General features: G+C 44.4%; 2 protein-coding genes across 18 annotated transcripts in view; both read right to left on the bottom strand.

Moving 5' to 3' along the window:
* LOC101912286 (transient receptor potential cation channel subfamily V member 2) overlaps positions 1-13,686 on the bottom strand; it is a 48,924-nt gene extending 35,238 nt beyond the window's left edge. For 4 of the 16 annotated variants that reach the window (XR_008745675.1, XR_008745676.1, XM_055795171.1 and 1 more), the window contains exons 1-20: positions 13,582-13,685; positions 12,960-13,045; positions 12,529-12,594; positions 10,949-11,176; positions 10,008-10,269; positions 9,618-9,779; positions 9,232-9,349; positions 8,001-8,296; positions 7,202-7,335; positions 6,720-6,872; positions 5,901-6,041; positions 5,149-5,447; positions 4,535-4,711; positions 3,951-4,109; positions 3,728-3,823; positions 3,183-3,253; positions 2,402-2,567; positions 1,582-1,648; positions 1,195-1,502; positions 676-794 (exon numbers count right to left, since the gene is read on the bottom strand). Coding sequence is in view for 14 of the 16 variants with exons in the window: in XM_055795171.1 (XP_055651146.1) it covers positions 676-794; positions 1,195-1,502; positions 1,582-1,648; positions 2,402-2,567; positions 3,183-3,253; positions 3,728-3,823; positions 3,951-4,109; positions 4,535-4,711; positions 5,149-5,447; positions 5,901-6,041; positions 6,720-6,872; positions 7,202-7,335; positions 8,001-8,248 (2,138 nt within the window). In the remaining 2 variants the exon portion in view is untranslated. The other 12 variants (XM_055795172.1, XM_055795173.1, XM_055795168.1 and 9 more) reach the window with 11 other exon arrangements.
* A 3,237-nt stretch (positions 13,687-16,923) lies between these two features.
* UBB (ubiquitin B) lies at positions 16,924-19,119 on the bottom strand. 2 transcript variants are annotated; one of them, XM_013301584.3, is made up of 2 exons: positions 18,993-19,119; positions 16,924-18,388 (listed from the first exon to the last, which is right to left on the bottom strand). In XM_013301584.3, the coding sequence occupies exon 2, from the start codon at positions 18,380-18,382 to the stop codon at positions 17,237-17,239; it is 1,146 nt and encodes a 381-aa protein (XP_013157038.2). In that variant the 5' UTR covers positions 18,383-18,388; positions 18,993-19,119; the 3' UTR covers positions 16,924-17,236. The 2 variants fall into 2 exon arrangements, with proteins under 2 accessions (XP_013157038.2, XP_027646885.2); XM_027791084.2 differs by having other exon boundaries at positions 19,021-19,039.
* Positions 19,120-24,787: the final 5,668 nt, after the last annotated feature.

Genomic DNA, 24,787 nt, shown 5'->3' with positions numbered 1-24,787 from the left:
CACCTTGCAGAGCTTTTCAAGTAAAGATCTTCTGCAGTCTAAGTTCCGTGACATATCTTCTCCCCTTGCATACTGTGTGCTGGTCTATGTTGTTTGTTTTAAAATATTAAGTTCCTCCCAGGGAACATACTTAAATCAAAGGAGGTTCCCAGGTTCCACTTTCTATACATGTCCTGTTACACCCTAGAGTTAACAGAAGTGCTGCCTGCAGTTGGGTTCTCTGGGTGAAAAAGGTTCACCTGCTCTCCCAGCCCCTCTATGGGAGGAAGAGAGCTCCCCTCTCATGTTGCACCCAAGCTGCATGTTCCTGAGCAAAGGGGCTACCAGCCTGCATCCCTCCCACCACAGCCTGCTCCGGGCACAGCTATACTTGCAGCAGCAAAGAAAGCATCATTGCAGACACCCTGCCACTATAACCACTTGCACTGATGTGGGTTAAACAGGACATCTTTTGGGGAGAGCACGTCTTGGTGACAATGCTGACAGCTCGACTAGTTCTCAAATTTCCAGTACCACAATCCCCAACCAGTCTGCATGTACCCAGGAACATGCAGTTGAGTCACTCTGCTGAGTAAGTGCTGAAATTCCCTGTGGCAGTTCAGGGTTACCAGCTTACGAATCACAGGAACCCGTTCCTGGCCTGGAGTGTAAGGGGTAATGTTACATCTGTCTTACCTGAAACACCACCGCTCATCTTTCTTATTGAGGCCCACTGACATGAAGCAGCCAGATCTCCTCTTCCCACCTTGGCGCCACAGCCAGGCCTTCTCTATTTCTAGAATAGCTATAGCCCTCTGAAAGAAGAAGTCCATGTCAGAGAGAAGCCAGGGCATACAGAGCCAGCCCCTCTTTTTGATTAAATCCTCCCCAATCAGCAACTACTTTGACTTGGAAAATCACTTTGGAACCCAATCCCAAAGTGCTCCTTTGTTTAATAGTACCATTCAGTCAGTTATTCTCTCAAGTTACTTATGCACATGGATCTGGACTGGCTTGTAGCCATGCAAACAGCAAGAGTTTTAAATACATCTAAAAATAATGTTAGAATTTACCCTCAGAGTGGCACATTTATGTAAAAAAGAACTTTATAGCTGAGGCTTAGGACAAAGACAGGCACTGCCATCTCTGAATTTATGAGACTCAGGTAGGAGCTTGGGCCACGACCTAACAGCTGGGCAGCACACTGTGCCTCACCTGCAGCTTCCAGATGCTTTTGCTATAATCAGAAACATCTGTGACAGTCTTGCTCATGAGCGCAATCAGCATGTTGAGCAAAAGAATGTAAGTGAGGATCACAAAGAGAAGCAGCAGGAGCATGACGAAATATCTGAATCTGGCATGTTCCTGGAAATCCAGGTCACCCATCCCAATGGTGATCTTGAAGAGCTCCAGGGAGACGCTAAGCAGCCCACCGTACATAGCATGGGTCCCAGCGCTCTCCAGCTGAGCAAGAGACTTGTTCTGAGAGACCGAAGGAGCATCCCCCATCAGCGTAACCAGAGCTATGAGAAAAACAGAATTTGAATACTCAGAAAAATTGTTGCAGCCCAGCCTACAACATAATGCTGGGTAAGTCATTACCTGCAGCAAAACCGAAGAGGAAGATCATATAAACCAAGAGGAAACGCAGGAGATCACTCAGGATAGTCTGAAACACAAATCAAGAGGAAGTGCCATTCTTTATCTCGCATGAATTCACCTGGATGATCTCCTGTTGTCACACATCATAAACCAACCCCCAGCAACAATACTGAAAGCAAGTTGGAAAATGCTTTTACCCAGTTTAAAAAACTACTAATACATGTTAAATCACTTCCTCGGGTAAGTAAAATCATTGGTAGCTTAATCTGACAGTACATGAACTTATTTGTTGTTATGTTTCTATGAATAGGTTCCTTGAAACATGTAAGTATCATGTCCGTTCCCCAGTACAGCTGCTTCCAAATTGTTTCAACACACACATCTCTTTGTTTTCCATTGCCATTGGGTGTCACACAAGTGGTGATCAGAATTCTTCCCTGGCACCTCATTTCACCTCTGCTTTGTCTTGTCTTTCTAGTCCCAGACTCTATGAACCTGGAAACATTTCTCAGCCCAAGCATAACAGTTCCAGGGAACTCACACTGGTTTTGACTGCTAGTTTGGAGGTTTTTTATGACAAACAGGTAAGTTCAGCTGCTGTCATTTCCTATATTCAAAGACAGCAAACTAATGGTTAGCCACAATTGTGCTTCCTTGAAGACACTGATCTAATCCACTCCTGCAATATCTTTACTTCCATAGTCAGTACATCAGTTCCATTTACAGTTTTCATGGTCCTCAGAGAAAAGTAATTGCAGGACTTCTATTTAGTTCCTCACACCCAAAAGCTCTTCATACAAAGTTTTTTCCAAGTACTGACCTTCTGTATCATGACACTGTAGATCCCAGTGCGTTGAAAGCCCCGAGTGTAATACAGCATGTTCATCCATCCCAAAAGCAGGGAGAACACCATCACCGCCACGTAGTTTTCTGAACTTGCACCATACAGAACTGCTGACAGCAACAATGAGAAGGCCTGGATGAAGCTGGAGAGAAATAGAATGAGTGACACACTGACTTACCTCAACAAAAAGGCCCATTTGCAGATCTTTTCTCTTTTGCAAGGAAAAGTAAACACATTTTCCAAGGCTACATGGAACATATGAAGTGGCAGTCAATCAGACACATAGTTTATATAAGCAAATCCTGTTATAACCAGATGCAGAAATTGTTACAGTTTTGTTATGAACTGGTTAATCTCACAGTATGGAAACTCTGAACTGCTTGATGTAACTCACACAACTGATACTAAATGGAAAAAAAATTTAACACTTATGAACACATGCACACATACATGCACATAGATGCATCTATACACATTTATCCTCAGAAAACTGAGAAGTTGTTTTCCTTTCAACCAATTTTGAGCCACAGTGACAGTATGATTAAGAACCTGAGCTCTTTTTCTAACTAGCATATGTTCTTAACTATGGAAAAACTGAGGGTCTGACCTTCACTGTGTTCTGCTACAAATCCTAGGACAGACCCTATCCAGCAAAGTCCACTACAACAAAGGGTTATGAGAAGATGCAGCAGGTAGAAGAAGCAAGAAAGCAATTTCACCCGTGCTTTCACTGTGCAAAAAACCTCAAGAGACATACATCAAGATCTCAATGCAGCTGTCAGAACACATAGTCTTCAGGGACTGGCGTCTCCTCCGCAAGTACAGACTCTATTAGAGAAAAATCAATGGCAGTCATTCATCAAAAAACCAGGGCATGCTAGAGAGTGATTCCTGCCCAGCATAGCTTATTGGTCAGGGGAAAGGTTTGCTCCATAAGCTCCTCTTCAGGCTTTCATTTTCAAGATCCCAAATTTCAGCTAGTCATCCTTCCAAGATAAAAAAAAAGGCCTTATTTATAAAGGACAAGGATAAACAAGGGCTGAATCATAGCTCAGCCCAATGTCTTTATTAATAGATTGCATTAAATGCCAAGGATGCATTTTAGTACCATAAATCACAGAAGTCTCTCCTATTTGCTGTTGTGAACCCATTCTTCCTTTTGCCCAGCAGCCTGGTTCGTGCCATCCCTGTCACTGCTAGATCATGCTGACAGGACTCCTTCCTGCCATCCACTCATGCACATCCTGAATAGTTTCCTTTTGTTTCTTTCTTACAATGAAACCAGACAAGAGATCCCCATACCTGAGCAAAGATTAGATAAATGCCTCCTAGCAAGATAATGATCAGTCCAGAGACCCACAAGAAGCCTCCAGCCGTGAACTCCATTGGAAATGAAGGCTGCAAGATAAAATCAAAAACCAAAACACTGAAGACAGGCAGAGGTAGTGATGATAACCACCCTGCACCTTTTAAAATCAGTTCCATCCATTCAGGCCTTTCCACATCAAAAGACGACTGGACCTACCTTTACCCGTAAGGGTTGATAGTATGCAATGGCTGTAAAGATGATCATGAATGACAAGTACGAGACAAAACTGAAGTAGAATCTCTTGGAAGCAAACGTTTCCCATTTTTGCTGAAGCAGTTTGTTCAGTGGCTCCAGAACCACCATCTTGTACCGCTTCTACAGAAAAACAACAAAAATGTACCCATGTACCAACAGGAATGTAAAATCACCAGAGCATCGTCTTTTTCAGGGCTAGAGTTCAGTGGCTCCAACTAGGATATTGCTAAGGGTTTATTCAGTCAGGCCTTTCAGTATGAATGAAATCAACCATCCCACAAGAAGTAACTTCTGCTTGGCTTTGTCAAGGTATTTGGACACACCCAGGCTTAGGTCAACCAAAGGAGCAAAAATTTCTCTCATATTATAGATTATCAAAGGCATACCAAGCAGACTAAAAATAATAAAATATGCACATACTTCCATCATGCATCTCTTTTCCAGAAAAACAATCATGTGAAACACCACATTATCTTGACATGATGTGCGTAATTATAGAGCAGTACTATAGAAAGGCAGAAAAAATGTTGCTGTCTCACACTCACCGGTGTGTCACTGCTGTATGCCAGAATCTCTAGCACAGAGTTTTCCTCAAAGCTGTCTATAGACGACAAGTCATAGAGAGACACATGGATAGGTCCGTAGGTCCACTCAGTGAACTTGCGTGACAAGTGCCTGTACACTGGGTCTTTGATCTCTCTTTGGATGATGTGCTTGAAGATCTAAAGAGAAACCAGATATGTACCAGAAAAAAATGTATGTAACGAAGGTGTAAAATGAGACAAGCATACATACCCAAATCACCTTCAAATACAGGACACCTGGGCTTTCTGCGTTATACACTTTGATACAGCCAAACACCAGACTATCTGGCTAAAAGAAGGCAAACTAACTACATCTGTTATCAGATCTTCCAGGAGTAGAACCACTTTCGGTTCAGTCTGGCTGTGTTGGCTGGGACAGAGAGCAGGAGCAGCCGGCTGAGACTCTGTAGGACACTAACTGGAGTGGCCTGGTGGGGGCCTCCTTTATTGTCCTAGCAACTTATGGGTTGGGTGCAAGATGCCCCTACCTCAAATCCCACTGCTACATTAAGGGTGTAACTATGGTCTTCCTTGTTCCCTCAGCAACCCCCAGGATTCCCTCTAGTTGCCTTTACCTCCACTTTGCCTGTCTTGGCAGCGAGCTGCAGAGGATTTAATCCATCATAATTCACTATCTCCTCCAGTTTCCATGTTGGGTCAACCTTCACACCTGCCTTCAAGATCTCAACGTATGTTGTGCTCACAAACTTGGTGTTCTCTTCAGTGTCATCTGCAATCATCACCAGGGCATGGAGGACTGTGTTGCCCTGCGTATCCTGCTCCTGGAGCCTGGCTTTCTGGTGGGGATTGTTTAGAAGATATTCCACCACCTCGAGCTGGTTGGTACAAGCAGCCAAGGAGAGAGGGAGTTCACCTGAAGAGATTAGGACAGTATTTGGACAGGAAGCAGAAAGGGGTGAAAAAGAATTAAAAAAAAATAAAAGCAAAATATATTTAGCCTGTAGTTTTACCACTGGAGCACAGAACAAGTTCTTTCTCAGCGTCTCTAGTTTCACATAAGGTTTTGCAGTAAACAATACTCATTTCTGGAGGCAGTTGAAACACTTTCCCAGACTCCTAATTTTTCTAAACTAACCAAGTATTTCTCTCTGTCTGAAGCCCCTCAGATGGGATTAAATACATAAAACCAAAGCTGATGGCAAATGCTCACTGGACACCTCACTGTGAAAGGATTCTGCCATTCAAATAATTACAGGATGGTGGAGATGGCAACCCATGCACAGAGGGCAAAACCCAACTAAGAATTAGTGGCATCATATACAGTACAACAATAAAAAAAGTGAAGGCGTGTTCCACACTGACTCACCAAAATAAAAGTAAATTCCTTCCTTCTTCTTCTTGAAGAATTCACCATGGGCTCTGGCATGGACATCAGCTCCATTCTCTACTAGAAGTTTCACCAAATCTAGGTTCCTTTTCTCTATGGCAATATGTAGTGCTGTCTGGCCTAAGGAAACAGGCAAAACCTATCACTCAGTGTCACTATCAGAGGGAACAGGCAAAGGACTCTTTAGGGAAGCACTGTTTCAACAACTGCTGTACGCTCTGCATAGCAATGCTGCAGCCTCAGTGCTGGGCAGGGAGTGGGTAGCAACTGATGACTTTCAGCAGCGTTCATTGGAAAAGTACGTTGCAAACACGGAGTCAGAAGACAAGCCTCTAGACTACCAGAAATTCAACACAAGACCAGGCAATTGTTCCTGCCTGGCCCTAAGATCCCAAGCAGATATGAGAGGATAAAGACAGCCATACATGTACATGACTAGGCTGCGTGTCTGCTACTAAAAGAATAAGACAAACAGCAGAACTTACTCTTTAATAGTGATATATACTATTGCTTTTGCACTTTTAGATGTGCTTTTTAAGCTTTCCCAAGCAAACCTTCTCATATTCTTGGGTTATTGAACATGTATAACTTCTGTTTTATAAACCAAGAACACATTTTCTGAGGTCTATAATTCAAGGCTGAAGAAGATGCAGTACCAGAATCAGAAATAAGAGGTGAGTAGGCTGTTAACTGTAACAGCACCAGAACTACCACTTCCCCTTGTTTTCCTGGTATCTGCACATCTCGCCCATCTAATGGAGAAGCTGCTTTGATACAGCATCAGAACAGAAACCTTACCTCTGTAGTAACAGTCAGAGCACGCCACATTGACAAGTGGCCTGGGATTCTGTGTCTTTTGGTCTATTTCCAGCAAAAGTGGGATTGTGTCATTCTTTCCATTTTTTAAGTTCAACAGAGCTTTCATCAAGCAGGTCTTCCCAGTCTTCGCATCTAGCAGAAAAAGAGTATTAAATGGGTTGCGGAAGTACTTTGCATACATCTATGTTATTTGATTCAGAACATAACTCTCACTGTAGAACCAAACACAATAATTATTTTAAAGGCCTTTCTCAGTATTTTTTGTCTGCAATACAGGCAAAAGCCTTAGGATGCCATAACTAAGGGTATTCTCCATCCTCAGGTGGACATTAGGAAAATAAAATAATGGACAGAGGGCTGGAGAAAGCAAAGAACCATGAGCAAGTTCCCCTGCTTCCCTCCTACATGAACAAGCACCGCCTCTGCTAGCCCTGTTTATGGAGTACTGAGCAGGAAACTACCTGTGTATTCGGAGTTGGTGAGAAATTTGGAGGTCCTCCTCAAGTACTCAAGTAAACCATCCAGTGCCTCAGGGCTGCCCCTTGAGACTGCACTGAAGAGCCTGTCTCTGTCAAAGCGATTTGGGTCCTTTTGGCTACGGAAGAAATGCAGAGTTGTGTGTTAAGAATGTTAAGAAGTTCTGGAGTGTGAAAGACAAGAGTGTACAGTAAATTCTAGTGGGATGGTGTAAGAAAGGAGGGAGGCAGAAAAGTTTGTCAGAAAACCCAAGTATTTTATTTTTAAGTCAAGGGAAAAATAGAGGCACTTATTTCCCAGAATTCTCTTAAGTGGCTGCTCTTTCCATCAGCTGGAGTTCTTCCCAGATCCAGTCTGATGTGCAACCCTGGAACACGTCCAGAGTACAAAGACAGAGAAGCCCAAGATAGCTGCAGGACCAGAGTCAGTCCTATCACATGGTGTGAAGCACTCTGTGAGCTGCTTTACATCCCTCCCTGGCAAGAACAGTTCAGTTGTATAGGGCTCCATGCTAAGCTGCTTTGACACCCAACTTGGCTTATTTAGTGTTAGTTCAGATACACCCAAAAACGCAACACACATCATACACATACCTTCCAAGTAGAGAAGGAAAGGGCTAATACGTTCCTTTTCTGCTTTTAATTACCTCCTACCATATGCCTGTAATATTCCTACACTGCCACTTTTAGTTTAGACTTGGTAAAGTCTATAGGCCCCTACCAGCAGGGATCAGTACAGATCAACAGGGATCATACCCTTGTCAAAAACCCAACAGTTACTCACTTGCTGACGAGTCCTGGCCAATAGTTCAGATTAATCTTGACTTTAGGAGGAAAGTCACTGCTCTCCTTCTGATAAGGTGTCTCCAAGGGTCGTGGCTCGCCTTTCTTTCCATGTCCTGATCTTTCTTCCTTTTTACTAGATGCAGGTTTATCTTCCTGGATACTGTCATCTGTTTCTAGCAATCCCATCAACCTGTTCCTCTGACCTGGGCCTGGCTGCCCATTTGTGAAGTTATCCATTTCCAGCATAGATGGTCTTGCAGATCACCAAAGATGTTCCCCACCGGGAGACTAAACCTGCAAGGGAGAGGGAGAATAACACAATTTGTTCACAAAGCTAGAATGCTTTTGGTGTGGCACAAAGAGGTAAGCATGTTTGCAGGTCCAGCATTCCTACAGTTGACTATGGGTCCCTTGAAGGAGAGCTTGAGTTAATCTCTGCATAGTAGCAGCATCTGAATAAAGGATCAAGGCCATAAATAGGGTATCACTAGAGAAGAAGTTCAAAAGCAGTTCATGGAATACAGGCAACTTGTCTGCAGAACATCTGAACCCCCTTCGTGAGATGACCTCACCTGTTGGCAGCAGCACAGGTTCCTTACATAAAAGGCAAAGAAAGTGGATCTTTAGGAGACTATGATCATTGTTCTTGTCTCAGTGCAGCCAACACAGCTAGTCACCAAGTGGCCAAAAAGATAAGATAACTTTAGCCTTCTTTGGAACAGAGCAGTAAGTTTGTTCATGTTCTCTGTTGGTAAGCATTATGCTATTTCTACAGGGAAAACATACGCACAAATTATGTTCCCCTCACACATTCTCACATTTCACCCTGGGTTAAAGTGAGTGGGATCTCCCCAACATTTGGAGCTATTGGCTATCCATGCAAGCACAGGCTTTGAACCTTCAGCTCCACAGCACAGGCAAACACACACCCCACCGCAGCTGCCATGTGGACACTCACAGCCCTCAGAGCCTGAACAGAGCACAGCTCTCCCAAGAGCACAGCTGGATCCAGATCTGCTGTACAGAGAGCATCAGTATTCATCAAAGCACCCAGCCAGCCCACTTCTCCCATCTAATACGTACTCCTTTTTTACTCTTTTGAGGCATCTCTTCATGTGTATCTGATGCATCTCAGATCCACACCCAATGCAAGCTAGCTGTAGTCAGCATATGACTGCAGATTCACACACAGTTTGTGAGGCAGCAAGGAAACATCCACAATTACCAACCTGAAGCAGAGTTTTTTGTAATAACTCCGTCTTTTTCACATGTACTCCCTCCAAATGGTTAACAGGTTTTCTCTGAAGAGAAATCTCCCTTGCTGGGACTACAGCCAGACTCCATAGCCTATACCAGCAAAGAGGTAAATTGACACAGCATAAACATTCTGGCTTAGACTAGGATGTGGAGAAACATAGTTTTAGGCAGGAAAGAGCCACAAAACATCTTTAGGCAGCTCACAGCAAGAAATCCAAGGGCTGATTTCAAGACAAACCATTATGATAATTCAGCCATTCAGTTTAGTCTGCACTCTAACGACAAACATTCCTCTGCACACACAGGCATACACCCTATAATCCCGTTTCAGGCTTATTTCCTCCCCCAAAACACTTACTGGCACATTTGCTGATCCTTTAGAGGGCTATTTGTACTTCCATAATAGTTTGCTTGTGCTTTTCTGTCTTCCTTTCCCCAAAATCATTTCTCAGCTGCAGTTTCCATCTCTCCACAGCGCTCGAGAGAATTATTTATTGCCAGTCTTGTACAGACAGACTGTCTGGTTTAAAAGCAAGAGCAAAACGGTCCTATAAAAAATCACCCTATAATACATACATCCACTTTGTGCATCCCTAGGAAACACAGAATGCGCACTCTGTTTGCCAGCTCAACTTTCACTTCTCTACTCAAGAACTGAGTTGTTTGTTTCTGCAACTTTACCAAGCCGTTTTGAGTAGCACAGCACAAAAAAGCTCTGCTGTCAAAAGAGGAAGAGCACAGCACTTACCCCAAGTTGCTGCAAGCTCCACCCAAGAACTGATCTGACAAGGAGTCCCAACGGATCCCTCAGAGGGTAAATAATCTCTCAGTAGAAACCAAGCCAAATACCAACAAGTGTTAATAAGCATGAAAGCAGAACCCAAATTATTTACATCCATGGGTGAGAGACCTCTTCCTCTGCAGAGAAGACCACGCTCATATTAGCAGTCTATTAATGGCACAGCATAGAACTCCTGGTTGGTGGTGGTCCATGAGAGAATCCAGGCTTCCTGTGAGAAGGAATAACCACAGATTATTGTTATTTACTCAACTGTATAGCCTTTTGCAAACTGAGGAAGGGCTTGCACAGGAAATTACTAGATGGATTTCTCAATAAGAGAGAGCCAATGAGTGCAGTGCTCTTATATGGGAAAGCTGGCTGGCTACCGCAAATTCATAATGCTTAACCCCTGCCTGCAAGTATAGAGGCAACATCTCATGGCTTTCAATAACAGCCTGCTCAGATCTCAAGGGAGGCGGCTGATTTGACCCTGACAGTGCTACAGCCCGTGGTTTAGTGGTGAGGTTTGTCACAAGGCGCTCTCAGTTAGCCCCAGGACAAGCAAATATGCAGCGAAACAGCTGAGGTCGACTGTTTGTGTGGGAAGCCAGTTCTCTTCACACAACTTCACACACCCTAGTTACGAGGCAGTGCAAATTGTATGTGACAATAAACTAGCCAGAATGTTACCCCACAGTGTCAGCTGCTCATCACAAGCACAGGAGACTGCACAAAGCAGCCCCAGTTCCAAAAGACTTAAGCCACTGGTTACTTAATTTGCCACTAGTGTCCATTTCTTAATGGATTGGTTCTCCAAAGGAGCACTAGTCTTGGAGAGGCTACTTCTGGGAGCACGGAGTGGCCATCCCTACAACTGACGGCTGTTGAGACCACACACACACACATACTGCTTCACTTATCACTCACAAAACAGGACCCAGGGGAAACAGAGGACATCAGCCCACACCAAGTGTCTTGTTTTTTCTCTCCCACTCCTAACAGAACTGAGGCCTGAGGAGGCAGTGTGATCATCATTATTTCACGCAGGAGGACATTCAGCACCCACAGCCTCAACAGTCTTCCCCAGCACAATGTTGCTGCAGAGTGATTCTCTCTCATCTGTACTCTGTAGAGGACTGACAATTTAACAAAGACATTTATGTGATCTACAGTTCATCTAGAGAATCTTACTAACTAACAAAATGGCAAAGAGCTCTTCTAGTCAACAGCTTGACAGCAGAGGCACATTCCATGAGAAATCTCAAATGTCTAGTTAACCATTAGTCCAAAAACATTGAGAAGGGGTGTCACATCATGACACACTGAACTCTGGCTGTGGCTTTCTTCTTCCAAAGCCATCACAAGCCAAAAGAGCCTAAAGCAATCCCCATCTGACAGGACTGCAGGATGATGTGAGACTTCCTGGAATGTCACCCATAGAAACATTCCCAGATGGCTTCTACTTTGAGTCAGATGCAGGCTGTGAGACGACCTTCCTATAAATACACCCATTAAATGGCAGGGTGTCTTTTCCTCTTTCATGGTTTTGCATGAGATCACAAGCTTATTTCTCAGATTCCTGTGTTTCAAAATTAAGCTGATCCAGGAAAAATGCAAAGCTGATTACTCTTTCCAGGCTTAATGACATATTAGGACCCATAGAATAGCCTATGAAGAACAAACATCTGCAGATAACATCTGCAAAACCAGATCTCATTTCTCCTGTCTCTCATTCCAGCCTTGCACTGATTTAGTTCAGTTTACTTGTGTTACTTTATTTACTGTGATATCAATATAGATTCAGGCCCAGGAGTTTAGCTCAGACTTAGGGGTTTAAATCCTCTTGGGCTTTCCCCCGAGCTTTCATGGGAGTCAGCCCACCATTCTAGCCAAGGAATGAAATGAGCCCACAAAAGTGCATCATAGCACAGTTCTTTCTGTGCATCTGGTTTTAATAGCTTACACAGAGGAAGGAGAATGTGCAGCTTGCTGGGAAAGGAATCACCGCCAGCTGAGAGGTCACCACAGCAAAACAGAAACATGGAGCTGCTGGGGGAACACAGCAACACTGGAATGCACACACACAGGCGCACATGCTTTCGCAGAGAGTACACTACGGTAAACACTTGCACTTCCATTTCAGAGTAGGGAGAAGCAAGGCAGAAAAAAAATACAAGATCTGCCCAGACGTGCGCTTGCCAGGGACAGTGTTCCGAGGTCGGTAATAGGATTATGTCACTGCTGCACACTAGCCAGCTGAGCCGCTTATGATGCTTAACAAGCATCTTGCCACCAAAATTTAAAATCCTGATAGCTGTTAGGACTCAGGATAAAGCCATCCAAAGCAGCATGCAGGGAGAAAAAAAGAAGCAATTTCATTTCACCTATCTGCCAGCCTGAATTTTCAAAAGCAACATGTGATCCTCTTGCCTTTTGAGGCTTTTATTTGGGGGAACAAGAAGGAATCCTGCAGTTGCTCAGTACTTACTTTACTGATGACAATGTGTCTGATGGCGTGAAGTTTATCCTGACAGGAAAGACATTCAGTGGAAACCTTAAGCATGGGAAGAGAGAAAGAAAACTCTTAACTACTAAGTGAAATTTTAAGTCAAATCAATGACTGTATTTTATTAATATTATAAAATATATCCATAATTATGATATAATTACAGATGATATACAAAGAAGCACAGTAATTCATGGCAGGAAAAGCAATGACCACAACCTGCTTAAACAGAAGGCAAAAGGAAGCATGAGGAAGATGGCATTCTGAGAAGATGGAAACAGGCACATTTCCTAAAAATATATATTCTCTGTTCACCTAAGTGCCCATTTTTACCAAATACTGAAAAATGTAATAGTCTTATGATTAATATCACATTTTGTGCATGCTGTAAATAGAAGAACAAAGTCGCTTACACGGGTCTGTAATTTAATTACAGCATTGATCTGCAGCCGGTTTAAGGAGCAGCAGGTCAAAATCATCTTCACAGGAGAAGGGACGCCTGCAATAAAGCACACAAGGGTGGACCATTAAAATTCTCTCCAGAACAACAGATCAGCCAGTGCTTCATTCAAACCCCAAGAAAGCCACATGGTTAAGAAAAACCTGTTTCTTTTAATGATGTACTTTCACACTTGGGAAACAATCTAGTATTTTTGCAAGGCCAGACTTTTTTTCGTTTAACTGTTATGTGAAACCCACACTGAAGGGATGAATTTTAGCAGCTTCATCTGTTATAGTTACACAGATGGAATCTATACCTCTAGAGACACCAGCCACTACCCAATCTAAAATGCAAATATTCTTTAATACAATTCCTTGTCAGAACTTGTCTGACAGCCTGGGGATTCAATTAATTTACGTGACAGTATTTCTGTAACTACTGGTCTTACATCACAATATTTAAAGGCTCCTATCTATATACTTCTTAGGCCTTTGAAGGAACCATCCACTTCTCTTATTCCTTAAATGGAAGTATCTTACTACTTGATGTATCCCTTTCTGTAGGATTACAGCCTGAAGGAATACTCCACTGACAATCAAATAGCGGCAAAATACGAAATCCAAGAGTCATGGTCCAAAACAACACTTCTGTGGCGAAACAGTGACACCCACTGGCCTCTACGCATCTGATTTCCTGCTGCTTGTGAAAACAACCTGGATAGGAAATTCCTTGGGGGGGGGGAGAAAAAAAAAAAAAAAAAAGATTTGCAAGCATATACTTGTGAGAATTACAGCCATTCACTTACTCTGTATCAGAATAGTTAACAGAAACTTCTCTAATTTGAAAACTCAAGTTCCAAATAAGGCTGGTTTTGATGACGCAGCGAAGTTCCATAAAAATAAAATTGTGCAGCCAAGGATCTTTGAACAAAGCTGCTACACTACCCCTTTGGAACTGCAGACAAGACTGCAAAACCCCTGAGGTATTCCCAGTGTTTACCTGCCTTAACCCTCACTTTCCCTATATGATTACATTTTGGGGCAGCTGCTCTCTGAGCAAAATAATAAAAGCATCCAAATCCAGTATAACAGGGTTATCTCACTTGTCTTCTTAAAACAGAAGTATTTTATTAAAAGCACAGGAAACAAAAACCCCCAAATCTTGGATTTTTTAATTTTTAAGAGAGAACATGCTAGATAGCAACTGAAGCTATAAGAAAAAAACCAAAGGCCAGTCACAAAGCTCAGCTTGCAGCAGGATTAAAAGACGTTGTCAGAATCTGTCGTCAATGTGGGAGCATTAGGATTATTCTATTTCAGTAGCATATAGATTCCAGCTAAAGCCTATTACATTCTTATTTTAGTTATGAATAGTTGGCTCTCAGCAGATTGAACTGAGGTACTGCTACATCATAAGAAAAATAAATATACCTTAACAATATCAATCATTCATACTGCCTGATACCTCTCACTTTGCCTTTTGTTCACAACTAGTTCAGCACAAACAATGCATGTTATGCATATTTGTGTTTACATTTCATTGTCATTTATATAATTTCCCTAATTCACCTCATTTAAGATAAATTGCAAAGATTTTTCTTTGTTAATGATGAAATGCCTTGCAGTCACCTCATCCGGCTACCCCCCATTAGGCGAGGGATCAGAAGCCTCAATAACACAGCTCCTGTAAGAGGGACCAGCCCAGCACCGTGCCCCCGCAGCCAGCCACCTGAGCTCTTCCCCCAGGTAAGTGCTGCAACACCGCAGGGCCTGGGGACGTCACTCCCTGGGCTTTGGCTTTAAGGATGTGCTGTTCTGTACTATTTCTAGTAAGCCAAACGTAGAGCTAATTAACTTTCAGCACGAGCCCCACCTAAGGAAATCTTCCTACAGGGCTGGGGAAAACAGCACACGGGCACAGTGAGGCTGCCTGGACTAGGCCTGAGCTGTACACACAATCACAAAACGCCTGAACGTTCCCCCCTCTGCCCACTGCTTATTCCCCCAGGTGCAACAGCAGAGCAAAGCAGGCTCCATGCATGGCTCCGCAAACGGCACCACCAGAGGCCATGGTTCACCAGGGGTTTGGCTCAGCCCGGGTAAAGCTCCAGTGAGCACACGCTGAGCAGCTGATGCGCACCCACCGGCCAGCTACACATCGCCCTGCCGGGGTCCCAATCGCCCTGCCGGGGTCCCCGTCCCGAAACCCCTCACACAGCTCTGTGCAACGCCAGCAGCAGCTGGCGCTGCCTAATGAGCCTGGGCACCACAGCGCAGGAGCAACACTTCTGCGATGGTTCTCCTCCCGTGACTAACCCGGGAGGAAGGCCACCTGCCATTCACAGGCTGGCGTCTAAACCAAAGCAGGCGCTACCTGCAGCCTGCGTTATCTGACCAGCGCCTGCAACCACGCAGCACAGCTCAATTATTACAGCTTGAGAAAGGACACCTCTTCATTATGAGCCAGACAAGATAAAGCAGCTAGTTTTACCATGGAGCAAATCTGTAGCAGAAAAAATAATGCAAATTCATTCAGTGCCACATCTCCAGACTACAGATGGCTCAGGGAGTTTATACACTACCGACCAGCATGGACCATACTATGACACCCAGGATCTGAGGATGGGTGGGGTTGGAAGGGACTCTGGAGGCAGTCCCACCCAGCCTCCTTACTCAACTGGGGCCACCTACAGCTGGCTGCCCAGACCCATGTCCAGATGGCTTTTGAGTATCCCCAAGAAAGGAGTCTCCACCTCTCTGGGCAAGCTGCCCAGGTGGCTAAACTGGAAAAAAAGCAAGACCTGGCTAAGCAGCTAAACTGCAAAAAGCATAGAGTGAAAAAGCCAAAGCAACAATTGCAGAAAAACTCAATACAAGGAAACCATCTCTTTAGACAGGGAAGCAAGCCCTGCAGCTAAAAAAAAAAAAAACCAAAAAAACCCCACCCAAAACCCCAACAAAAACCACCCCAAAAAGAAAGCTATCAGTTACAACCATCAAAACCACATTGAACTTGGTTTCAATGTGCAGTTTTCTACAAAAAGAGTAGCATAACTTTTTGGCCACAATTGAAGCTGGGCTAATAATGCACTGCCAGTGCAAGTGCATTCTTACCCCAGATAGGTTATGTTACATTGAAAGCTGAAAGAGGAACAAACTCAGATTGCAGTGCTACAGTTGCCAGTATCTACCCAGATGGTGCAAAACACATGGCTACCAGTGAAAAGCAAAGTGCACCAGCACAGTACACACAGCATACAGGTGCCAAGACTGTTTTAAGTTAAGCAGCTGTCAAAATTCAACACATGAAGACTGACAGCCACAATCCTTACAACCCAGACGAGTTTCTGTGAAGGTGCACACAATTACACCCACAAGACCCCACCACTCAGTTGAACTAAACCATCCTAAGCCCATCTGTATGACTTTCCTTACCCCACCCCATAAAAAAAAAAACCAAAAAACATTCAGTGAGAAGTCCCAAGCTTTTAGCATTAAAGAATCACATAAAATTTACTTAAACCAGAAGTTACAAGCCCTCACATACTGCCATTCACTACTTAAGGCAGTTTTCACCTGCCTCAATTCTGTGATTGAGACTTCCCCAGCTCACAGCTTCCACATCATTCTAAGTAGCTTCTTTTACTTTGAAGAGTCTGTTACTGGGGTGGACAAGTTTTTGTACCAAAACCCACCATTCATGTTTGCTTACCCCCCACCCGAGCATACCATGACTGGTAGCTTCACAGCAGTGTCAGACTGTCACCCTTGGCTCAGGACTAGACTAAAATTAACACACCAACTGCAGCAACCCCCACCCTGCTGTACCGACACTTGGGCTCCTGTACTTGGTTTGTAGCTTTCCAGGACCTGTAACAGAACATACCTTCCTGGAAGCGAGCATTACAACTCTAGGAACAAGAAACAACATGGCAGTAGTGCTTGAATTAAGACTTTAATCCAGATCGGTTTCATCCACAAGATCCTCATTATACATGCAAAGAGACTTAAACTGCCATGGAAAAAAGCCAAAGAAAGCAAGTCATTTAATACACTGATTTTACTACCCTGAACCAAGACAAGACTACAAGTTGTAATGTGCAACAGAAAACTTTATTAGCATTTCAGACAGTTGATCAGCAGTTACTTCAGCTTGCATTAACCTTGCTCATTTAACTTAAGACATGTAATAGCTACAGTGCAAACACAAGTGCTACGGCAATCTTGTCAAGCAAGATGCACCATTAACTTAACAACCACCCCTCAGACGGAGCACAAGATGGAGGGTGGATTCCTTCTGGATGTTGTAGTCTGACAGGGTGCGCCCGTCTTCCAGCTGCTTGCCAGCAAAGATCAGCCGCTGCTGGTCAGGGGGAATGCCTTCCTTGTCCTGGATCTTGGCCTTCACATTCTCAATGGTGTCACTGGGCTCGACCTCAAGGGTGATGGTCTTGCCAGTCAGGGTCTTCACAAAGATCTGCATGCCACCCCTCAGGCGGAGCACAAGATGGAGGGTGGATTCTTTCTGGATGTTGTAGTCTGACAGGGTGCGCCCATCTTCCAGCTGCTTGCCAGCAAAGATCAGCCGCTGCTGGTCGGGGGGAATGCCTTCCTTGTCCTGGATCTTGGCCTTCACATTCTCAATGGTGTCACTGGGCTCGACCTCAAGGGTGATGGTCTTGCCAGTCAGGGTCTTCACAAAGATCTGCATGCCACCCCTCAGACGGAGCACAAGATGGAGGGTGGATTCTTTCTGGATGTTGTAGTCTGACAGGGTGCGCCCATCTTCCAGCTGCTTGCCAGCAAAGATCAGCCGCTGCTGGTCGGGGGGAATGCCTTCCTTGTCCTGGATCTTGGCCTTCACATTCTCAATGGTGTCACTGGGCTCGACCTCAAGGGTGATGGTCTTGCCAGTCAGGGTCTTCACAAAGATCTGCATGCCACCCCTCAGGCGGAGCACAAGATGGAGGGTGGATTCCTTCTGGATGTTGTAGTCTGACAGGGTGCGCCCATCTTCCAGCTGCTTGCCAGCAAAGATCAGCCGCTGCTGGTCGGGGGGAATGCCTTCCTTGTCCTGGATCTTGGCCTTCACATTCTCAATGGTGTCACTGGGCTCGACCTCAAGGGTGATGGTCTTGCCAGTCAGGGTCTTCACAAAGATCTGCATGCCACCCCTCAGGCGGAGCACAAGATGGAGGGTGGATTCTTTCTGGATGTTGTAGTCTGACAGGGTGCGCCCATCTTCCAGCTGCTTGCCAGCAAAGATCAGCCTCTGTTGGTCAGGGGGAATGCCTTCCTTGTCCTGGATCTTGGCCTTCACATTCTCAATGGTGTCACTGGGCTCGACCTCAAGGGTGATGGTCTTGCCAGTCAAGGTCTTCACAAAGATCTGCATGTTGAACTGCAAAACGTACAGAAATTTCAGCTGTAACTACTTAGTAAGATATAGTCTTTAACTACTTGTAAAAGACAACCGCCATTTCACGCTGTAACACCAGTTACTGTTTGTTTTATATTTATGAACATTTTCTATAAATATTCCCCGAATTTCGACTAATAAATATCTTCTCAGGTTCGGCATGCTGTGTTACTCTAGCGGAGTGCTCGCAGTACCTCTTGCCAGTGGCTCCCCAAGCCGGCGCAGCCCCCCCCCCCCCCCCCCCGCGGCACAGGGACCGCCCGGCAGGCAGCTGCGCGGCGCCGCTCCCCCGGCAGTGACTCAGCAGCCCGCTTCCGGGCAAGGCGGCGCGGCCTCCGCCATCTTCACCTTTAGACTCTCTTCCTACTTCCCATGAAATAACGATTTTATTTGTCTTCTACCCCCCTCCTCACTCAGCGACACACTTCAGAGCACGACAAGACTCCGCACAACCCTTCTCCCCCCCCCCCCCCCCCCCCAAAAATATCACTGCCCCACAAGCACCCGTTTTATGCCTCCCTAGCCACACCAACACTCTCGTTCCTCCCCCTTCGAAACCCCGAAACAATCCCATCTCCCGACTCACGTCTCACGTCTCCGGCCCTGAACGATACCTCTCAGCACTCTCTACTTCGTCCCGTCGCAGCACGGATATGCGCTGTGACGCAGCACCACCCTTATTTATACGGTTCCTGTCAGGGACAATCTCCGCCCTCGTAAACTGACGTATCCATCCGCCTCCCAAAGTAGTCCCAAGTAAAAGACCACTGTTTTGCAAAATACTCGCCTTTCTTCTCCTGAAATCTTTCTGGAGGGGGCAAAGGGATCCTGGACTCCTAGTGCGGGGCCTCGGACCCTTAAAAATCTGGAAATTTCTGAGTGCGCGGATGAATCTGGAGGCGCGGTGAAGCGGTTACCAGAAAGAACGGCAAGCTCGGCAGAGATTGGCACAGCAGCCAAAGAGTGGGTGTTGATTGGTTGGTCCGGGGGCAAGCCAGAGAAGGGCGGGGGGGCGGCTGTAAGGAAAGCTCTGGAAGATTCGGGTGCTACTCAGAGCTGATTGGTGCGCGGTGAGGTCAGCCCTGTTGCTAGGGGGGAGCCGCCTTGCGGAGGCAGATTTTGGCGGGGAGGGGTGTGCGCGCATGCGGGCTGGGGCTGCCGCACTGCCCTGCGCGGTGAGGGAGCGGTGCCCGCGGGCATGGCGGCGGTCTCTTTTAGCCCCTTTTGCGGCCCCACACAACGCTTAGGGAAGAGCCTGGCCTGGCCTGGCGGCACAGTACCCTGGAGAACGAGAGGCAGCACTTGGTGCATGTGTTCTGTTGAACCACTGAGATCGCAGCGCATCTGCCTGACCCCCTCCCCTGGGTGGTGTGAGGTGATTCATGGCAGAGCCTGGAACAATCTGTAAGGCCAGGCCTGTCGCTGTGAGAAAAAGCCGGGAAAAGCTGAAGTGAGCTTAGCAAAACTAAAAAGATGTTACTTAGAAATGTGGCAAGTGTCGGTGACTCGTGGTGCGTCACGCTTGCTGCCAGTGAGCTTGCCCCTCATCACGCAGCCCATTTCCTGCAGCCCTTTGAACCCATTTCAGCCAGCTGACAAATTCTTTAACGTGAGGTTGCAAAACAGGCCCTGTAATGAAATGCTGACATCTGAAATTCAAATGGTTGTTTACTTGCCTTCAGAACAGGAAGCTTTGATCAGGTTATGGAGCAGCTGCCATCTGTGAACTGATGAGGAAACATGCTTCGTATTAATTATGCTTCATCATACCTTTCGGAGTGGCTTTTAACTCATTTTACATCATACTATATCTGGAACACACAAAATCCAAACAGGTTTTTACGTGGCAGTGTTTTATCTGCAGCTAGCTCCTGGCTTCCCTGAAGATGAACTTGCTGTTAAATCCCCCACTCACAAAGCATAAGCACACAGGTAAAAGGCACGATTTGGCACAGAGCTACTCTATTTCCCCCTTAAAAAAAAAAAAAAAAAACAACCAATAAAAAAGCCCACCACCACATCCTTGTGCTTTCCTTTCTCCTAACAGGGCTTGTGTCTGCCAGTGCCTCCTGGTTTACAGTAAAAAAGGAAATAAATCATCCCAATGGTAATTATTCATGATGTAGAAACAGGAGGAGGGGAAAATGGTAACTGCAGAGTTCAGAGACAGCTCCATGGCAATAACCAACCTTGGAAATACTCTTCAGCTATATAAATTTAGGAAAAAGGCAGATTTAGGCAATAGCACATTTGTTTTCTTTATGCTGTCAGTGTTTCCAATAGGTTCATTTTGTTTGCATGGTGCAAGGGTGCCTAAATGTTTGCTCCAAGCCTGTATGTCCCAGGCACTGCTCCAGGAACAGTGTCCCCCAGCCAAACAATACCATGGAGTCCTGAGAGGAAGGCCACGAGTAAGTAATATTTAGAAATGTAAAAAGCCACATCTGTTAAACTGGAGATTAACCACAGGCTAATCTAAAGACTGGCTTGTGTTTGAGGACATCAGGCTTGTGTTAAGGATTTTAGTGTGCATGTCTTTGTTTTTTAATGTCCCTCTAGATGGGAGAAATTTCTGTTGTTGGTTTTTTTTTCTCCTCCTTTCCGTGTAAACCAGAAAACACAGGAGCCCTCGTTTTATTTTAAGGTATGGCTAAATCCCATGACTAATCTGCTTTCACTATTGTTGTTCAGTTTCTGTTAAGGTATTCAAATCAAGAGATCAGAATAAAGTCTCCACTGATGGGTCTACAATGGGTAGTTCTTTAAATACCTTGTTAATAATGGCTCCTGAAAAATTCATTCTTCAGGGAAATGATGTTATCCAAAGCAAGTGCAGACAGCAACATGCTGACATCGAATGCAGACTCCATTTTAAAAATAATTATGGATTAAATACATCAGTTCCATGCAAAAAAGCCTCATTATTTTCCTCAGTTATCCCTCTGTCAAAAGAGATAAACAAGAGTTAGGCTTTGTGCACACAACTCCAGAGCCTAGCAGAATTAAACTAATTTCTGTAGCCTTCGGGCAGGGTACTCCACACAGGCCACCATTAGCATTCTGAAGCCTTCACTGATTGGATTAATTTAATTCTCCTAAGTACTAATCTGCAATAGCCATCTACATGCCAGTACAGAACCCACTTCTCCTGTCCCAGGGTGGGCTGAATACACATAGCTTCTCAAATACCTCTTTTCCTGGCCCTTGGCTTTTTTCCCTGTGGTGAACTCATGCCCCAAATGTTACGTATTTCATACCTGCACAGATTTTGTATACTACTTCAATTATAATGATTATCAAGGTGAAAGGTACTTCTTTTTAAAGTCAGAATGCAGTGTTTATATATTGCAGGCCAGATTCTGCCACATTTTCAAACATTACGTGGTACCGAACAATCTTCCAAGCTGGAGGTGATGGCCTTATGACTTCCTTTTACTGAATTTCAGCTTTACTTCAGAATTTCTGTAGAAAATATTTCACTACCTGAATTTGATACAGCGAAAGGAGATCTGTTTATTCTTAAATGGTGCAGGAACTATTTTGGTTGTACAAAGCAGATGTATTTAACATACACACAGTGGCAACTGTTCCTAGAGTAGCTTTTGGTGAATAGGGATCATCAAGCAGCTGACTGTGAACTGTATATAAATAAATGCAAAGCTGAAAAAACAAATCTGTAGCTTGTGACTGGCCTGACTGCACAGGTGGTTCCAGCCTTTGCCAGGGCATGGGGCCTGCAGTTGGGAATACATACTTCTTTCCAAGTGGTTTCAGAAGTAGGTCATTGGGCAGTAGTACAAAGCAACCTACTTTCAGAAGAGAAGAATCCCGTGTCCAAGAAATGTTTCTAACAAATCTGTACATTCTAGAACACAAGCTGGGTCTGTTTTTTAGGTATGTTAAGTCCTAGCAACAGTGTATCGTTTCTACATGAGCAATGTCAAACGGAGCAATCTGTTTATCTTTAGTTACAAGGGTTTAACTTGGGACAGCCAGCCAATCAGGCGATTTGAGTATGTGTACCAAGTTCAGTATGGTACCTTTGTTCAGATAAAACCAGGGCTACTTGCCAGAGGGAAAAAACAATGTATATTCCTATCTCATAATATTACTCATAACTACCTCAGGACTCTCTGTATATGCCACAGGATAATTATATTTACCTATACACAGTTGTGGAGATAAATACTTTCTCCCCAAACCCGTGACATTGCACCAAGGCCCAGTCCCTGCTGAAGTTCCAGCCACAAGACAAACAGAGCTGTGGCATATTACTGCTTGTCCCTGTATTGCCAAGCTCAAGGGTTACAAAAATAGTCACAGTTCAAAGTACTGTGAGATAGACTGTCATATTATGAGATTACCAAAATAAGACAACTATCTGGGTTTTGTTTTTTAAGCCTTATGCTAAAAATACCTTAAACAAACAAAGTTTTTAATAAGCTACCAACTTCAGGAGCTGAAAGCATAAGAAAAACAAATAGGTATCCAGATCTGTAGTAAAAAGAAGAAAATAATACTCCTTTGCCTCGCTGTTTGTTTAAAGCATATTTTGACTTCGCAGAGCACATGGGATACAGCTTTAAGACCTGGGCTGCCATGATAAACAGGCTTGGGCATGTCTTTGTAGGTCTAAACGATCCAGAGGAACATGTGTCAATTCACTATGCTTCTGATGTAAGACTTCTAAGGGGCATTTTGTAAAGACGCCATCAGCCTAAAATCACAGGTTTGTGCCTGCGTGTTATGCCAGTGAAAGCAACAATTAACAGCTAGGTCTATTCTAAAAATTACTTGTCTGCATCTTTTCAGTCTGCCTCCAGCCTGTGAGTCTTTTGGATCTGATCCAAGCTGCACTGCAGTGAAGGAGCTCTCTTTGTTCACGTTCTCGCTGCTGCTGCGTCTGAACCGATTTAGTATGTGGTTTCTGGGGTGAGGGTTTTTCAGCAGGATAGCAAAGAGGCACCCTGAAAAATAGAAAGACAGAAGAAAGAAGTCCTAAACTGTTGTTATTCATTATTATTACGTTTCAATAGAATCTCTCCAACAGCGAACAAAACCAAATACTGTCAAGGCCATCCATTGGCACAGAGGTGGTAGCTCCTGTATTTTGTTTTCAGATCCATCTCGGATCTCTTGGTGGTGAGGAGAATGTCCCAAACACTTCCCCCTCCGCAACAGAAAGACTAAGATCCAAGCACTGACGTTTTTCTCCCCTGCTCAAGCCAGTAGTTTTAATTACCTCTGTTCTTTTAAGTGTGGTGTTGGCTATACACTCCTCCTAGTCCCCTGCTTCTTAGACGAAAAGCATCTACAGTTCCTAATTCCCTTTAACCCACAAAAGTGTAGCTGCTTTCAATGCTGCTTTTGTGATGAAAATGCCCTTACAGACAGAATCTCAATGCAGGCTGCAAGCCAGGTCTGCAGAGCTGAGTCATTGTTACACAAGCAGAGCTGAGATGGCACAGAAAAATATCTTTGTACTTTAACATTAAAACACGCCAGCTGTTGAACTTCAAATATCACAAGACACCTAAAGAGAACAGTGAGTGATTTACTGGACTTTTCCTCTTGTCCATCCCTTCGTCTTTCTGAATAATTCTTCCTCCTCCATTTTGTCTCAGAAGCTTAGGAGCAAAAGCATTCTTCATCAAGCTACTGGCTTCTACTAAAGTTCTGCAAACATTGCATCAGATCTGGAAGTAATGTACCAGTGAAAGCTGTTAACTGTTTGGGCACTGGGAAATGCCCTGTGCCCACTGACAACACAGTACACAACCACTGACATTTAGGGCTTGAAAATCAGAATACCAGTGAAATTCATCATCAGCCAGAGATCCACTATGAAGCTCTTGACTTGATTATTTATGTGAGACCCAGTTTTGAGCTTTAAGAGTCCTCTGTAATAAGATATGAAACTAATGAAATAGGAGTAAGAATTTATTTACTATAGCCTTCTGAAAACAAAACTGCATTTTGTTCTTCCATTTTTGTCTTCCAGATCTTTATTCTGAAACGTCACAGGGAACAGAATTTAGCTTCTCAAAAAACTTTCCACATTTAAAATATGCTGAACTAATTTGGAGGGGCACAGAGAGAGATAGATTTGCAGATACTACATGGACTGCACACTCTCTTGTTTTTTGACTGGAAGTGCTTTTTGAGAGTGTACAAGTGCTAGTGTCTCCTGTCTGGCAGAGAGGAGGTCCTTTGTGTGAACTGATCACTAACAAGCTCCTCAAATATGTTGTGGCTTTCAGTTCAGGGCAGTGAACTGCTTTTAGAAAAGGGCAGACCGTGTAAGCTGAAACCTGCCATACCCCACACCAAAGGCAAATGAATCCATGCTGCAAACTGCACAGGCTCAGTTTCAGTTTGTCG

The sequence above is a fragment of the Falco peregrinus genome, chromosome 2 (genome assembly GCF_023634155.1).
Source record: "Falco peregrinus isolate bFalPer1 chromosome 2, bFalPer1.pri, whole genome shotgun sequence".
Taxonomy (NCBI): Eukaryota; Metazoa; Chordata; class Aves; order Falconiformes; family Falconidae; genus Falco; species Falco peregrinus.
Note: the sequence above shows the minus strand (reverse complement) of the source record. Positions and strands in the feature narration are given on the sequence as shown.